An 18,380-nucleotide genomic window follows, 5' to 3' on the forward strand; every position below is an offset into this window, starting at 1 on the left:
TGCCTTTGATGAAGATGCCGAAAGGCGAAACCCGCGTCGCAAAAACGACCCAAATGGAATAGTGCAAAACTTAAATCGATTAGAAATTAAAACAACAAAATGTTGTCAATAACTACTGATACCTACCCAATGTCCGACAGTTTTTTTTTCTATTCCGCGTGTCCAACGTTCATAGACAAGGTGACTTGCGTGTCAAGCAAATACAATCGACACAGAAAACGAAATCGTAGTTTAATTAAATTAAATTAAAAATTAAATTACCCATTATTGTTTTAATATTATGCGATTATTGTAGATTTTTTTTAAATTTACAGTTCATTATATACTGTTAAACTTCCGGCTTGCAGCGACATCACAATGAGGGTGTAAAAGGAGGGGGGGGGGGGTCGTTTAATGAATTGTATCATTCAGTTATTTATTCAATATTTAGAAAGAAACTAAATTATGAAATTGCAGTGATTTGCCAAAACACCAGAATACACAGTAAAAGTACGAAGTAATCATAGTATAATATAAAATAATTACAAGATAAAAAGAACTTTTTATATACAACGTTTTAAATTTTCTGTTGAATCATATAAACTTGACTTGACCAGCTTAAACGATCACAAAAAATTGCATTTTATAGAAATAATACTGAAATGTCATTTTGACCACTCATATTGATTTCCATAGTAACGCACGTATATATTAATAATTTAGTTGTTAGGACCTGCAACCAATAATAGTGGATTGGATTATGGATTTATTCTGAAATAACTTTACGTTACAAAACAGAATTAACTGAAAATGAATTTAACTCTACTTAAAGATGGCTAAAAGTATTAAAAAAATGTATTGGCGTTCTGATATATTCGGGAAGTTAGTTAAAAATCGATTGCAAGATTTGTACCGGACAAACAACCACCCGACAAATAAAAATACGAGCTAATAAAAACGATGTAAAAACTAACCAACACCATCTGTAAATTGTAGTCTTATTTTAATGAAAAAAAATACGTATGATTGACAAAGTTTAGTGTGCATTATTTATGGTGGATCTTAACAGCCTACCTTCACCCTTCGCCATTTGGATGAAATAACTGTATATTTTGATAGAAAACACGAATATAAAGATGAATGCGTGTAACGTAATTTTAAGCGTTCCGTTTGAAAACGATTGCATTACCTAATTATAATATAATTAAATTACTGTAATAAGTATCGCATCTTCTTGGATATATCTCGTTTTGTCGTATAATGTTTTCAAATGCAGACAACGACCGCTGCATAACTCACTAAGTCTATATACAATATTCAAAAGAAACGTGCTCGTAAAAATCTCGGAGCGATCGTACATCTTGGATAAAATGGCTGTGCCAAGGGATTTATCTGAATACGTAATGGCCATACGATCTTTTAAACGACTGCATAGTAATATTATAACAAAAAGGAAGGGATTGATGTTTCTAGTGTAGTGCGGTATCAGATTTTTAGGCCGCGTTCTCACGTGGTGAATTTTGTTGATCAACGGTAGTTGAACGTCAATTAATAACTGGAAACCACATTTCAACAAAGTTAATCAACTTGTAAGTTAATCAAACTAAGTTAAGGTCATTTATATTTTAGTCGTTCAATATGAAGTTTTAATTTTCATGTTCCCTCCAATATTATTTATTTATGCATTTATTAAAAAAACACATATTGAGTAGGTACATAACGAATTATTAATTCAAGACGTTCACAGCATGATATTTAAAATGAAAAGAACAGGTAAATCAAGTTAATTAGTAGAAAAAAAAGCCAAAAAAATAATCTTATAGCAAAAAAAACAACGATGAACATTAAAGTGAAATTTAAAATAATTACAAGATAAAAAGAACTTTTTATATACAACGTTTTTAAATTTCCTGTTGAATTATTATGCTCAATATGCTCAAACTTGTACTTGATATGAAGTAAATAAAAAACAAACAAACAAACAAATATAGAATACTGAAATGTCATTTTGACATTTCATTTTGATTTCGATAGTAACGCACGTATATATTAATAATTTAGTTGCTAAGACCACCCCCTTAGCAACCAATAATAGTCTTTTACTTTTTACAGATTTTTCTGAAAAAACTTTCCATACAAAACAGAATTAACTGAATAATTCAACTCTGTAAGATAACTAAAAGTATTAAAAGAATGCATTGGCATCGTGTTCTGATATATTCTAAAAGTTTCAAATGTCTAGCTAGTCGGGAAGTTAGTTGAAAATAGATTTCAAGATTTATACTGGACAAAAAACTACCGGAGAAACAAGAATACGAGCTAATAAAAACGTTGTAAAATAAAATACCTAGGTACATAGCGCATCACTAAACAGGTCTACGTCTCCAGGGAATGCATTGACCAGCTGCATAGCCCTCGCTATTGGTGCCTGATAAGCTAATAAGGAAATAGGTTTCACCCAAAATAGGTCATGGCTGCGCTGCGACCACGCTTGCAATTGACCGGTGCACATAAATTCAAAATTTCCAGAATATCTGGATTGGAAACTATACCACGTGAGAGCAGGGAAAAATGCTTAAGAGCAGAATTGTAACTGTGCAGTTCTCATGATACCCCGTCGTGATATTTCATGATGCTGTATATCGTGAGAATAACCTATTTAATAGCACCATTATGGTTGATTTTTTTTTACAAGGGCGTGTTAAATAGGTTAGATTTATAATCGTTTTTATTATTTTATTTTAATATTTACATACGAACATACTTTCTCTTCTTCTTTCACTTTTTACAACGTTTTTCTTGGCTCGTATTCTTATTTGTCCGGTGGTTCTTTGTCCGGTACAAATTTTGCAATCGATTTTTAACTAACTTCCCGACTAGCTAGACATTTGAAACTTTAATAATATATCAGAACACGATGCCAATGCATTTTTTAATACTTTTAGCCATCTTTAAGTAGAATTGAATTCATTTTCAGTTAATTCTGTTTTGTATGGAAAGTTACTTCGAGACCATTATTGGTTGCTAGGGGTCTGTCTGTTAATATATACGTGCGTTACTATGGCAATTAATATGACCTGTCAAAATGACATTTCAGTATTATTTCTATCAAGTACATTTTTTTTGATCGTTTAAGCTAGTCAAGTCAAGTTTATATGATTCAACAGAAAATTTAAAAACGTTGTATATAAAAATTTCTTTTTATCTTGTAATTATTATATTGGTTTTTATTGGTAATTACGTCTTTATTCATTTCATAACTATTTTATAATTTCATATTGTTTTAAAAATTGTATTGTATTTTACTATCTATTATGGCGCATTGGCGCATCAAACTTGTGTGTCTCACTTGCCGCCATCTTGATTAAACAAGTTCAACTTAAATCGATACGTGGGAATATTCTTTTTGATGTATTGTTCAATATTCAACATATAGTTGAACGACAAAAATCGGCATGTGAAAACGCGGCATTAGCTGCATTTTCTTGGCTGAACCAGTACAAAAAATGACTGGTGACAATAATATTGTTAATAGTTGCATTTTGATTTAGACAAAAATCACCAAATATGATTGAAATTGATTCAAATGGCTCAACAGTAGATTGCATTATAACTAAATTTAATTATTTCATCGGTCTATCTTAAACTATGATTATAATTATATTTTTATTGCACACGTGGCGATTTTTGTCATTCAACTGTCTGTTTAATATATATTTTTTTTAATTTAATTGTTATTAACACAATATTATTGGATGGATAATTCAATGGATTGGTAGATTATTTGTGTCATCTTTTGAATTTGTTTTGATAAATGTCTGTTATATAAAGAGTATTTAGTTGGAAATGTTACTCTGAGGCGGACGAAACCGGTCCGGAATTATTTATTAAATATGTTAAAGGTAGGTACCTTAATATGTTTGCGTTTTATTAAATTAAATTAATAACACAACGCATTTTCACTATGCAATAATATAATACACCACCAGTAATATGTATACAGACATTTGTATAATCTTTTTACAGGCATATTATCTTGATCTGGACTAGGTGTACTATACAAAGAACACTTAAGGGGGGACATGCTCGTCGAAGGTCAAAATTGAGTTTTTATTGTATTTTCAAACCATGATCCTGGACACTCCTTAAACATTGTAGATAATCTATTTATATAATTTTGAAGCCTTATTATCCTTTATAGTTATTAATATCAAAAGAAATGGCGTATTTCAAAAAAACACTACCTTACTCTTAGGTCAATAATTATTATAAAGCAATCATTATTCATAAGATGTTTATCACACTTGAATAGTCAAAGACATAACTTATAATAAATATCTTTAGAATCATCTTCAAATGTGTTAATCTTGCCGATTTTTTGAATAATAAAATGCCTAATTTTTGTCAAATTTGGGATCACAGAGATTATCAATATAATTTTTTATCTTGAATATTTTACAAAAATTATCTCGTAATAAATTATACTAATAGTTTCATAAATGCGTTTAAAAATTAATAAACGTAAAAAATCTTAACACCACTGCACAGTTATGTACCTAAATATGACTATATTCTAAAACATTAGAGCGAGAGGCTTAAAAGAATACTATTTTATGTAACAAAAATACTTTATGCAGTCATCAAATATTTAAAATAACTATAAAGGATAATAAGGCTTCAAAATAATATAAATAGATTATCTACAACGTTTAAGGAGTGTCCAGGATCATGGTTTGAAAATACAATAAAATCTCAATTTTGACCTACGACGAGCACGTGGGCCGTTAATACATACGCACGCATTAATACGGTGGAAAAAAAATCTGTTGCATCTATCAGAAGATCCTGAAAAACTTCTTAATGGAAATAAATGTATTACAATTGGCTGGACAGAAAATCAAAAAATTCTCAATTATTATAAAAGTCTTGAATCTGACTTCGATGTAGACATATTGTATGATTGGCTGGTCACGATAGATAAAAAAGATTCGTTTTCTAATTCGGCACACTGAAAAAAACTCAATAATGTCGGATTATTTATACTATTTATAGTAATAAATTATGGTAACCGTACCTACTATATTTGCAAACAATTATTTATCCAATTCGTATGTTAATATTCATTACATTATTTAAAAAAATATACAAGTCGAAATATGTAACCTCGAATCTTATGGTAAAAATACCCGTTTTTGTTATTTTTTTTTTAATGAAAGCAATCAATAATTGTTTTTATATTATGTAAATCACAATTAACCAATAAATTCATATACTGTGGTGAATCTTAGAATGCAAATCACACCTATGAGAATGTCGACACGTGTCGGTTTAAAGGTAAACGCTACTCAAGTCTTTCCGACCGATCCGATCGGCTATTGCGAACTACTTTTTACGAGTGAAAATAATTATTTAACGTAAAACAGTGGATTTTCATCCGGGAACCTCCGTGTTCGGTTACGTTTGAAGTCAACCTAATCCTAATATTATATAGATGTGGTTTTAATTTTGGGTGTTTCTGTAATTACTGTTTAGCTGCTACTAGATCAAATACTGCAAATACAATGCACTTAGGGATTGCAATACCGAATGAAAATGTCAATACCGTTTTTTCGGTATTTCTACATACCTACATTTATTATGTTGGCATTTAAAAATATGTATTGATCATAATTGTAGAACTAGTAATTTTTTACAAATAATTTGAATATAATGATAATTTTAACTAAAGCCCTCAAAAGTTCATCAAGTGCAAATACGTCCGGCTGCAGGAAAAGCTTCTTAAATTCAACGCTTGTATAGTCATCAATAATTATATAATAATTGAATATTTTTGTCACGGATGTTTTATATTTCTAAATAATATTATGATAATTCATCGCGACAATTACATATATAAATATATTTGATGAAATTTGTTTTATTATTTTTTCACCTGTGTTGGATTCACTCAATATATTTGCATTTTAGCAGCACATAACTTATAATTCATTTTCAAAGACGTAAACGAGCGTGCTTTCTTAATACCGAAAATTCCGGTATTTTGGATTTTTAAAACCGGTATTTCGGTATTGATAAATACTGTAATACTGGTTTTGAAATACCGGTATTGAAATCCCTAAATGCACTAATAAAAGTCGGACTTATATATTTTATATTAGTAAAAGTTATCAGTAAAATATATTAAATAACGGTTTTTACTAAAAACCCGACTTTCGCCTCTAACAATGTACCATTATAAAATATCGTAACGACATTTTCTGTCCTGGGTATCATGCAACGGGGATCTTGAATAAGAATTTATATTCCAGAATTGTCCTCCAGTCAACCCCGAAATGTTAGCAACCATAATAGGTGGAGGATATAATATATATATGTGGAACATGATTGAATTTCAATTTCAATTTTAATTTATTTTACATATTGTGGACATTACAAATTATAAATTTAAGACGTTCACAACATGACATTTAGAAACAAATAAATATTATTAAAACAGTATTATGTAATACTGTAATTATGCAATATTAAGTTATTCTACAGTATAAATGTGTAAATACAAAAAATATGAAGTATATAGGTACAAGGAAGTACACCGGATGAGTTAAGCAGACCCTATTTTAAGAATTTATGAAATAACGTCCACCTATACTCATTCTCACGTAGATGGAATATATCAACATCCGAGTTATAGCGCCTGTATACGTGCATGGTTTTACTGGCAGCAATAGTGTGTATTTTAAACCAATAACTGTTTACACGTATAAGTCCTGGCTGTCTCTCCAATCTCATTCTTAAAAAGTAAGTGAGACGCAATGTTGTCATTTAATGGTACTATATTTTGACAGGTCGTAAAAATTGGATAACCTCAAAATGAGACTCTGTTGAAGTGATTTAGTTCGTTTTTTTGCCACCAGGTTCGCCACTATCTACATGAAAATTCAGAAGCTTCCGAACTTTTTTGATTCATGCCTGCAATCTTGGCAACTGAATGATAAAAAAATATGTTTACACGTACATTTTCTTGTTACGGCCATGGTAATACGTACTGTCAGCAGTAAATCCATGTAAGTGTAAACGGGGTATTAGCCTGGTTTATGCATTTACTTCTTCTTTTGGTGCTGTCTTCTGTCGGAGATTGAAAACCAACTCGCAGTACATCTCCGTATCCTGGGCAAGTCGTATCAGATCCCCAACGCTTTGGTCATTTATGGAGGTGGAATAACCAAATTTGAAACACAAACACCGATAGTCAACACTAACACAATTTGACAAGCATTTTCTTTTAAGAACTACTAGTTAAATTCGTCGTAATTAAGTAGGATTCCAGTACCTAGCTTAATTTGGTAAAAACGCATTGAAGTGAATCCAGCGGTTACAGGTTCGTATTTAAAAAAAGTAGTAGGTATATAATCTGAGGTCTCACGACTTTCTAAAATCATAAACTGGTTTTATGTCATTAAATCATAATAATAATTGTCTTTTTCTTCTTCTTCTTCTTCCAGGCTTGCAACTCAGCCCCATCTACCAGCGATATCCGACGAGTATGTTTACCTCTTTCTCCATTCCAACTACTACGATGCCAAGGCAACCAAGGATACGATCGAGTGCTATTTCACACTGAGGACTGGAACACCAGATTTGTTTGGAACTAGGAATCCTGCATCAGCGAAGACGAAAGGGGCTCTTGACATCACGTAAGGATCACAAAAATTATTTTGGGGTGAAAGGATATGAAAATGAGATTGAAAATTATATTGCAAAGTATCAGGGGAGCATGATATCCGAAGAGTTAAACAAACAAAAAAAATACAGCCGAACTTGGTTATTACGAGGAAAATGGGACCGACTGAATTTGCTCGTTATAAGCGTTACTCGTTATATCAGAGATTTTTAAATGAGCGATCACATAACAAAAAAGTCGCATTTCAAACAAAAATACACAACTAGAATTTTCCCCCGAAACAAGCATGGCATTCATAAACTACAAAAGAAGTTGTTTATTGTAATGAACGCTGGTAGGTACCTAGTGACTTCACAAACCTTGGATTTTTTACATGCAATTTCAACCATGTGCGTATATACTTTTTCAATATTGTCGGCGAAAACATCAATTAAGTAGGTACTTAACTAGTGTCATAAATGTAATCCGATTACGGCGGTTTGCTGTCCGCTCGGATTTTATTGCTTAGGGTCGAAATGTTTTAAACGATCGACACATTAACAGTTTTAAGAAAATTTTTGACCATATTTTAGCTCGGTATAACCGATCAGTAGCTCGTTATAAAAGTGAATAAATATATGGAGAAAACCATAAACTAAAATGTCAACGAATGTTTCCTCGTTACATCTGAGATCTCGCTATATCCGTGATCGTAATAACCATGTGCGACTGTATACACAAATTTAAAAAATAGAACATTTGAAACAAATGAAATGAATTTTCCTGTCAGATCAATGAAACAATTATTGATTATAACACGAATTTAACATTGATATTTATATAGGTATACAATGAAAAATCAATATGAATTGTTTGTGGTTACTCAGACTGGTTAGGATTGAATAAATACAAGTGCGTCGATGACCAAGATGTGTTAATCGCCTTCAAAGTTAATTGTATGCTATTGGAAATTCTACATATTATAGTATCTACATAAAAATATTGATTAATAAAATCATGTAAGTATGCTATTTTACAACGTTTTTATTAGCTCGTATTCTTGTTTGTCCGGTGGTTGCTTGTCCAGTACAAATCTTGCAATCGATTTTTAACTAACTTCCTGACTAGCTAGACATTTGAAACTTTTAGAATATATCAGAACACGATGCCAATGCATTCTTTTAATACTTTTAGCCATCTTTAAGCAGAATTGAAATCATTTTCAGTTAATTCTGTTTTGTATGGAAAATTATTTCAGAAAAATCCTTAAAAAGTAAAATACTATTATTGGTTGCTAAAGGGGCGGTCCTAGCAACTAAATTATTAATATATACGTGCGTTACCATGGAAATCAAAATGAAATGTCAAAATGACATTTCAGTATTCTATATTTGTTTGTTTGTTTTTTATTTACTTCATATCAAGTACAAGTATGAGCTTATTGAGCATAATAATTTATCAGAAAATTTTAAAACGTTGTATATAAAAAGTTCTTTTTATCTTGTAATTATTTAGTATGTATTTGATAGATACCAAACCAAACCAACATTGTTATGAACATATTAACGACATGTTATACAACATTCCTATGGGATATAAGTACTCCAATGTCAGAAATAAAATGCTTATATATTTGTATACAAAGTAGTTTATTATAGCATATTTTTTGTCACTTAGACATGTACAGACCTACAAAATTATCTGTAGAATGACCAAAAATGGAACTACAAACTACCATAGGACGCCATTTTGATTAATTTCATTCGAATGTCAGATTTTGTCCAGTTACGAGTCTTGATTGGGTAGTTTTCGACAGTGGCTTCCCCATCCCATTATTCAGATAAGTTTGTATGTCTGTATTTAGGATATTAACGATGGCATATAGAACATTTATGCATACTCAATTTTTTCGATTTTTGGGCACTTAGTGCCTATTTTACAACGTTTTTCTTAGCTCATATTCTTATTTGTCGGGTGGTTCTTTGTCCGGTACAAATCTTGCAATCGATTTTTAACTAACTTTCCGACTAGCTAGACATTTGAAACTTTTAGAATATATCAGAACACGATGCCAATGTATTTTTTTTTAATACTTTTAGCCATCTTTAAGTAGAATTGAATTCATTTTCAGTTAATTCTGTTTTGTATGAAAAAGTTATTTCGACACCATTATTGGTTGCTAGGGGTCTGGGGTCCTAGCAACTAAATTAGTACGTGTGTTACTATGGAAATCAATATGACATTTCAGTATTATTTCTATCAAGTACAATTTTTTTTGATCGTTTAAGCTAGTCAGGTCAAGTTTATAATATGATTCAATAGAAAATTTGAAAACGTTGTATATACAAAGTTCTTTTTATCTTGTAATTATTATTTCGTATTCAAATGGTAAAATGAAATAGTAATATAAAAAACCAGGGAAGCTAGTTATCATGTTGAAAAAAACGTTCTTACTAAAAATGCTGTTCATTCACATTCACCAAATCTGGCCACCAGATGAAAATATGAAAAATTAAAAGACCTTCTTAGTGACACCTGTAATAAGTATTGGTGTACAATTATAATGTTTCTACTCTCAATCTTCCAGACACATGGTAGCTCTTCCTAACAAAACTGTGGAAGGCTACAACATCCTAGTCTACCGCCTGTCCGATAGCGACTACACCAAAATGAACTTCTGCGAGCTGGTGAAGACCTTCTGCATGTTCAACGACGTCCGGCTGTCGGAAGACGGGCTCAGCGAGGGGTACATCGTCCTCTTCGACATGAAGGGGTGCACCCTTGGCCATCTGACGAGGGTGTCAATACCGGCGCTGCGGTCTTTCATGATGTACATACAGGTGATTTTAAAACGATGGATATGAATTCGGCTTGAGTGTTTTTTATCATTTGTGAATCGGCCTGATGGTTTCGGTCAAATTTTCTTAGTATAAGTGTTTTCGTACAAATTACATTAGATATAAATGTGCTTATAAATCTACTCTATAATATTTGTTATGTGGTAGCGCTTTTTGCAGTGGACTGTGCAGTTTTAAGGATAATGTGGATTCCGGATCTAGGGGTGAAGATGATGCAACAGGATGCCGGACACTGACCTTTTATGATCTTGATGATGGATCCGTGGTCTAGTTTCACTATCACTTGCGCGGTATTGTTTATTTTGGTTACCAGGTGCGCGGCACTTGACGGTACACTATTTATGGATGATAATGAGGTTGTATAATATAAATGATGAGAGCCGGTATCAGAAGTATCGCTTGTACGACTGTCACACTATATCAAGCTGACCTGGCCGTGACCCACGTACAACTTCTGAATCAGTCTGTATAACGCAATGTGAAGAGATCTTCACGCCCATAGTAAGACGCCGCAAATTTTTTGAAAGCAAGATAATTGGCCTTAGTAGCAACCAAGTCGGACGGGCCGATGGGTCCAACAGCTGGTTGGACCGACCTGAGCATTTCCTCCCGTTCGGAGCACATACTCAGACACTCCCATAGGATGTGGTTGGCATCCTGTATTTCCCCTCCGCATGGACATGTCGGACGGCTTACAAGTCCAAGCTCGAAGAGCTTGCCAGCGAATCCACCATGACCAGTCACAAATTGACTGGTGTAATGGTCTGGAGTCAGATATTTGGTTATCTCCATTCGCCACTGTATGTCTGGAAAAAACGTATATGTGTGCCGGCCCTTGGTCGATTCGTCCCACTTTCGCATAAATTTTGCTGCCTGTATGATTAGCTTCGTTCTTTAATTTAATAAACAAGTAAGTTCATTTTCTTTTTAGTAATTTCCATGTGCTTTTTCTCTCCCTGGCACTTTGCATTAGAGTAAACTCAGTAAACTCAGTCAGAGCTCACTTTGAGCGTAGCAATCTAAGTCTTGGGCATCTTCTCCCAGGACACTCCCAGGCCAATTCTTAGATGCTTCACATCACCAATTGATGGGTCCCTTGATACTCTCGATTAAGACCGAGGGTGGTACGGGGCGGGTTTGCTGGAGGGACTTTAACTTCAATGTATAAACCAATGCGGCAACACGCACTCGTTTGTTCGCTTGAGCTGACTACGCGCAACGGCTGTCTTGAAGTCACTCAATGTTGTTTGCAATTACGGTATTATTATGATCCTTAATTGCTAATTGTCTGGTCTTGTGACAATAGTACTGGAATTTGAGGGACGTGGGAAGTAAGGATTACGGCCACCGCAATTTGGCGCAACCAGTTATGTATCCGCAACTCCCCTCTCTGTTACTACACACATATAAACCCTTGTACACGAACTAAGCGTCACTAATTTACTATGTCATATTTTTATACTATTGTAAATGATTCTAATATCATTCAACTCGGACCATTCAACTTGTTCAAATTTAACTCAGCTCTGCCGAGTTGTTTCACTGTGGATCGATCTCTCCTGAGTTCTTTCCCTTTTATATTTACAACATTTAACTGAAACTGTAAATTGAGTAAATTGGTTTAGGCAGTGCTTAAGACGATGCTTCAGTGAAACGGCAAATAACTTTCAACTATAGGCGCGACGAAATTTCTCGCTGGCAATCGGAGAGCGAACGTCGAGGTGTGAATACGTCAATTTGTTTCGTGATGGCGACGGGGGTATTAATTCTTAAATCGTGTAAAGATGACTAAAAACGTTACCCATTTACTTGAAAAAGAAAACATGTCAATGAATCTATTATTATTGTTACTTATAGAACAATAAACAGAACATTAAATGGACGCATGTTGGATAAATTATATTTCGTTCGGCATGCGTCGTTTGCACCGGCGATCCGCAATCCGCGCATGGCATAACCACGATCTTTTTAGACCGTGCCTCAACTGAGGTATAGCCTTAATGAATTTAAAACATCTAATAAACACCATCCTTAATTCAACGAAAACAAACACGTACGGCTAAAAAAATTTGCACATTTTTTTAGCATACTGTAGGCAGGGTTTAATTGAATTTTAAAAACTGCAGCATCTGCAAATTGTATTCTTAGTTCAATGAAAATATATAAGTATGACTGACAAAGTTTAGTGTGCACTATTTATGTCGAATCATAACAGCCTACTCTCCACTGCTTCTCATCCTGGTGCTTCGGGTTAGATTTTTTCAAAGCCTGTGTAGTTTCTGTGATTGTTTAACCATACTATCATGCCACTAGTATTAGTACCACAGAACAGATAATAAATATAATACCGATAGGCTATATTCAATGCGCCGCATCTTGATGCAGGGGTTTGAATGTGTGAGTGTCCTACGAAAATGAAGCACGCATAATGCACGTGTAATAGGTACACCAACATTAAATGAGCGTAAATGCATAAACCGAGAGCAGTTTTCAGTACTCGACGTAAAACGTATTTTTGACACGTGTGTAAATTTAACGCGGATTCTTCCTTACTCGAGTCGGTTACCTGCTATCGCCTTATGCATCAATTACATTGAGCTACTTTACGAGCTGTTTGTTGGCGAATTTAAAAGCGGGCGATTCAGCTACTGCTATTGTGATGATGACACACAAAACTTTCCATTCGCTGAGAAGCCAACGAGCTAGCGATAATTTTGACAGAACGTAGTTCGTTTTTTACCGAGAGGTCGTTACTACGCTCTACTGCGCAGACGCAGTAGGCCCACACGCCGGCGTGTAGCGTGTAAAGTTACCGGCTTTCAACTTTTCTCGGTAGATTGTTTACAATCTGTTTGTTAGCTTGTTCGATGATGACACTGGGCGACTTTACAAGGCAGATTGTAAATTCGCCAACTATCCGCTCGTAAAGTAGCTCAATGTCATTGACGCATTACCCGTTATATATTTCAGTTCCCATTATTTCTGAGTTCCCTGATTATTACCATTCGGCCTCATGACCTGTTGTAATTTTGTGTTCGTGCGCGGAACGCTGATGTCTGCAAATAATAATATGAACGTACATTTACCAGTTTTCAACAAGCACAATTATATATTTTTAGCTAGATAAATGTAAGATAAATATAATTTCATTCACGATCTGAGATGACCATGTAGGTCAGTTGCCATTCGGTAAAAAAAAACGCAAATGGAATAATACACTTATTTGAGATTTCTTTTTCGTTATATTGTAACAAAAAAAAAAACCGCTTTTCGTGTGTAATACAGTACTTATCTGTTTACATTAAATACGAGTCTTGAATAATAATTATTAATATATTTCATCTTTCACTTACCAGCCATAACGGATGGTTGGGCTCGTTTTACTTTTACAGTAAAAAAAACCCGAGTGAAAATTTTACGTAATGTGACTATTATAATTGATTTTTTTTTTTTTGAAAGGTGATTAATGATTAATCTGTCATTGCTCAGTGAATAAACAACTTTCCCCTTTAGCTGCTTTAAAATATTCCAGCTTTTGGCTGCTGTATACCTACATCTACATAATCTGCCCCTTGAACACACTCCGTCTCCACACCCGCGTCTCTTCTTGGTCTTACCTTCATGGTTGAGGATTGTGACTAGGGAATCCAATCCCGAGACAAAATTTTGATCCCCGATTTCGGGATTACAATCTGACGATCCCGGGATTGGCGTTTTTTTTTCGATAGTTATATTTTTATTTATTTATACAAATAGCATTAATAAAATAGGTCAAAAATGTCTAGTATAATTTTTACTATTTAAGACATTTAATGTTCATATTATGTACGTTCAATCTTGGAAGTACGTACGTTTAATGGAGTAAAAAATATTGTAATATAGATAATAATGTGAAAGTAAAACAGTTTTTTTTTTATTTACCTATTTAAGAAAATATAACATTCATAAAATTCGGCGTAGAAACAAGTGCCTGTCGGACCCCCACGTTTGGATGTTAATATCATTTGTATTTTTATGACGGGAACGTCTCAGGACCAGTTACCCAAGACTAAAGTCGCACAGGAACTCAAATGTGCTTTGACTGAATTTAAATGACTTTAAGTTAAGGTACCCATGGGAGAGATGAGCACGTAGAGGCAATATTAAAAATTGTGATAAGTAACAAATTAAAGCTAATACAAAACTGTCGAACATTTTAGGTGAAGGGATTTTCACATTAGCAGTATAACGTAATGTAATATTATTTCATTTAGTCGTTCAAGGCACACCTTATTGTTCCCATACACATTGTCTGGTATAATATTTAGTAGGGTAACGGAGATAAAAGATTTGTGTGTATTGTATGATGCAAAGTTCACTTTCAATCAGCATATTCTTAACATCAGTACTAGATCTAGCAAAATGCTTGGTTTTGTTATGAGGGTTTCAAAATCATTCGAAAACGTCCGAGTGCTACATACATTATACGTATCATTTGTGTTGAGTATTCTTGAATATGCCAGCATTATTTGGAGTCCTAAAAGGTACATCCACACAATTTAATTGGATCGAGTCCACAATAGATTTCTTAGATTTCTCTACTTAAGAACATACGGGTTCTTTCCTTATGACAATGATAATAAAATGAATTTCCCGACTCGTTTTCTTCTGGATATGCTATCACTGCAATCCCTGTCCACCCGAAGAGTGATTGCTCTTTTAAAGCATTTCATTTTACTTCTTCGTGGGTTCATTTACAATCCGTATATACTGGCAAATATTAATTTTCATGTTCCCACCAATATCACTCGTAACTCTACGGTCTTCAAGATACCTCGTCGCAGGACAGATTTTATGTTTCATGATGCTGTGTATCGTGCGATTAACTTATTTGATGGCACCATAAAGGTTGATTTATTTTTTATTAACTATAATGTTTGTGGACGTGTTTATATAAGATAAATTTATAATTTTATACATTATCATGTTTCTTTAATATTTACATAAACACATGCTGCCTTTTCTACTTTCTTGTTATATTAGTTGTTATTTGTAATTCAGATATTTTTATAATTTTGTATTGATTATGTATAATGCCGCATTGGCCAACCGCTGTAATACTCTTTTCCTAAATAAATAAATTTTCTAAATGCAATAAATGTGGCGACCAGGTCAGATGGTCCGATGGGCCCAACAGCTGGTTGAACCGACTTGAGCAGCTCTCCCCTTCCGTACATTTTTTTTATTAACATTTTATATTCACATTTTAGGAAATTCCCAGAGGATGTGGTTTGCATCCTGTATTTCTCCGTCACATGGACATGTAAAAAATTGAAAAATAATGAATTCGTTCCTTTTCCAGGACGCCCATCCAGCGCGCCTGAAGCGAATCAACGTGGTGAACGCCGCCTCGCTCATCAACCAGGTCATGTGCCTGATAAAACCCTTCATGAAGTCGGGCCTGATGAGCGTACTCAACCTCACCTCCAACGGGCCTGCCTCGGTCGTCGACATCGAGCTCCTGCCAACGGACTACGGCGGCCCCCTGCCGACGCTCGAGGAGATGCACAAGGAGCAGAGGATCATATTCGAGAAGACCTACAAAGAATGGCTGATCGACTCCGAGAGCTTTAAAGTCGAGGAAAAAAAGAGGATCAAGAAACCCAGCCGAGGGATTTTTGCCAGTCTTACAGGGAACAATAAGGGCTTAGAAATAGATTGATTTTTATTTACTTATAGCTCTTGTACTGTTTAAGTTTACTGTTATTTTGTGATGTGGTTTTTTTAATTGTTGAGGGGCTTAGTTTATTAATAGGTACTTAATAATAAATCAGTAATGAAGATTAGATATATTAATATATGCGACCTCGTGCAACGCCAGGTACTTCAACTAGTACATTATTATAAAATGAAATCTTTCATTTTCGACCGTTACTTGTATTTTTTATGTAATTAAGTAGGTACTTAGTATTGTTAATATCAAAGATGTTATGAAGATGTACCTATATGGCCACTATTGACCACTGTTTTTATTGCGCCTGTTGTATCGGCTTATCTCACTCGGTGCTCGTCTCATGTTATCTTGTTTCGGTAAATGTGCCGCAGAGGTGGACATGAGATTTTGCAACTTTCTTTTTAGACCAAACCAAACCTAACCTAACCTAACATAACCTAACCTAATCTAACCTATCCCAACCTAATATTACCTCATATAATCTTAGTTTGTGATAATGGTGTATCAAAATGTATGAAGATTTCAAATTTTCAATGATCGAAAAGCCGATGCGCCAACAGAAAAAGTTATTTATTATAATTGTCTACATTGAATAAACTGTTTTCGTAAAAAAAAAAATATAAAAGCTCGTGTCCACCTCTGCAGCACAATTACCCTCGTTTCTAGAAAAAAATAATATTGTGATAGGTACATTTAAAATATAATGTTATCTTTCATTTTGTGTTATTCATGAATTGGGTACTGTCAACTAAAAGTTATGTAAATACAGTCAAAGCACATTTAAGCAACCTCAGTCTTCGGTAACTGCCCCTGAGACGTTTCAGGTCATAAAAAATGTTGCCTTACACTAAACGTAGGGACCTTTGATCGTCCGATTAAGACTGGGTGTTGTTTGGTGCGGCCATAACTTCAATATTTATTTTAATTAGTAGAAATTCTGTAAAAAAAAATACATTTTTAGGCTAGCGAGGCTTGGCAAACAAATCCGGTCATGATGCTCGTTATAATCAATCTGCAATGCGAAATGACTAAATAATCGCTATCTTTTTCATCTTCATTTTAATATATCTGGACTCTGGAGCCTGATCATCATTAAGGTTTCCTTCGACATCTTTAGTAAATAAATAAAGCCCCTTACAATGACCACGTTGTTGGTGTCAGTAAGTAGGATAAAATGTGCTCAATACTGAATGACTGTACATATTATTATGAATTAAAATAAAATATAATTAAGTTTAATTTTTGAGGTAGGTATTGTTAAAATGATTTAATTAATTGTTAAAATTAAAATAATAACATTAATACATACAGTTTTAACTACAGACATTTATGTGATAAGTGATACTTACTCAACAATTTTAAAAAGTCAATTTTATTTCAAGACAAGGTAGAAATAGAATTAGGTATCATTATGTCTTTCTTACATTATGACTTTCTCTTTCTTTCCCTCTACTATCAAAGTAACGTGTTATATTGTTATAGTACTTTTTAAAACTTTTTTTGATAGTGTTCTCTTCCCAATGTTTACAAAATAAACGAAATACGTGTCGTCTAGTAGTAATTTCACACGGAGGATTTTTGTATCTAAGAGTTTTCATTGAAACATATAGAGGCTTTCACGTGGAGATAGACGTGTCTAGCAGTGGCGAAAGGTGGAGTTAGGCTGTTAAGATTTGCCATAAATGGTGCACAATAAACTTTGTCTTATAAAATTTGAAATAATACTACAATTTACAGATGGTGTTGGTTAGTTTTTAAATTCAATTAAACCCTGCGAAAACCAAGCCATAATAGATAATATAGTCAAAAAATATTCGTCTATCTATGAAATATCTAAAATTATGCAATACAATCATACATAACTTTAAATATTTTATGGATAGAAGAATATTTTTTATCTATTATAGTTTGGTTTTGGCAGGGATTAATGAATTTAAAAAAATGAACCAACAATATGTGTAATATTATTCTTAATTCAATAAAAACAAAATATAAGTATGAATGGAAAAGTGCACACATTTTTTTCATATCGCCCAAAATATTCCAAAACTATTATGGATTAGTTTAGGCAGGGCTTAATTGATTTTTAAAAACTAACCAATACCATCTGCAAATTGTAGTCTTAGTTTAATGAAAACAAATACGTATGACCAACAAGGTGTAATGTGCA

At 33.4% G+C, this 18,380-nt stretch overlaps 1 protein-coding gene across 2 annotated transcripts in view; it reads left to right on the forward strand.

Annotated features, from left to right (window-relative positions):
• The window catches only part of LOC147069752 (retinaldehyde-binding protein 1-like), a 118,935-nt gene extending 101,784 nt beyond the window's left edge, over nucleotides 1–17,151 (forward strand). For both annotated transcript variants that reach the window (XM_085950637.1, XM_085950638.1), the window contains exons 3-5: nucleotides 7,482–7,673; nucleotides 10,227–10,479; nucleotides 15,839–17,151. In XM_085950637.1, coding sequence (XP_085806763.1) covers nucleotides 7,482–7,673; nucleotides 10,227–10,479; nucleotides 15,839–16,198 — 805 coding nt within the window. In that variant the 3' untranslated portion in view covers nucleotides 16,199–17,151. The remainder of the gene's footprint in view (nucleotides 1–7,481; nucleotides 7,674–10,226; nucleotides 10,480–15,838) is intronic.
• Nucleotides 17,152–18,380: the final 1,229 nt, after the last annotated feature.

This window comes from Rhyacophila brunnea, unplaced genomic scaffold, assembly GCF_057557595.1.
Source record: "Rhyacophila brunnea isolate RB1 unplaced genomic scaffold, BYU_Rbru_1.0 scaffold_23, whole genome shotgun sequence".
In the NCBI taxonomy this organism is placed as follows: Eukaryota; Metazoa; Arthropoda; class Insecta; order Trichoptera; family Rhyacophilidae; genus Rhyacophila; species Rhyacophila brunnea.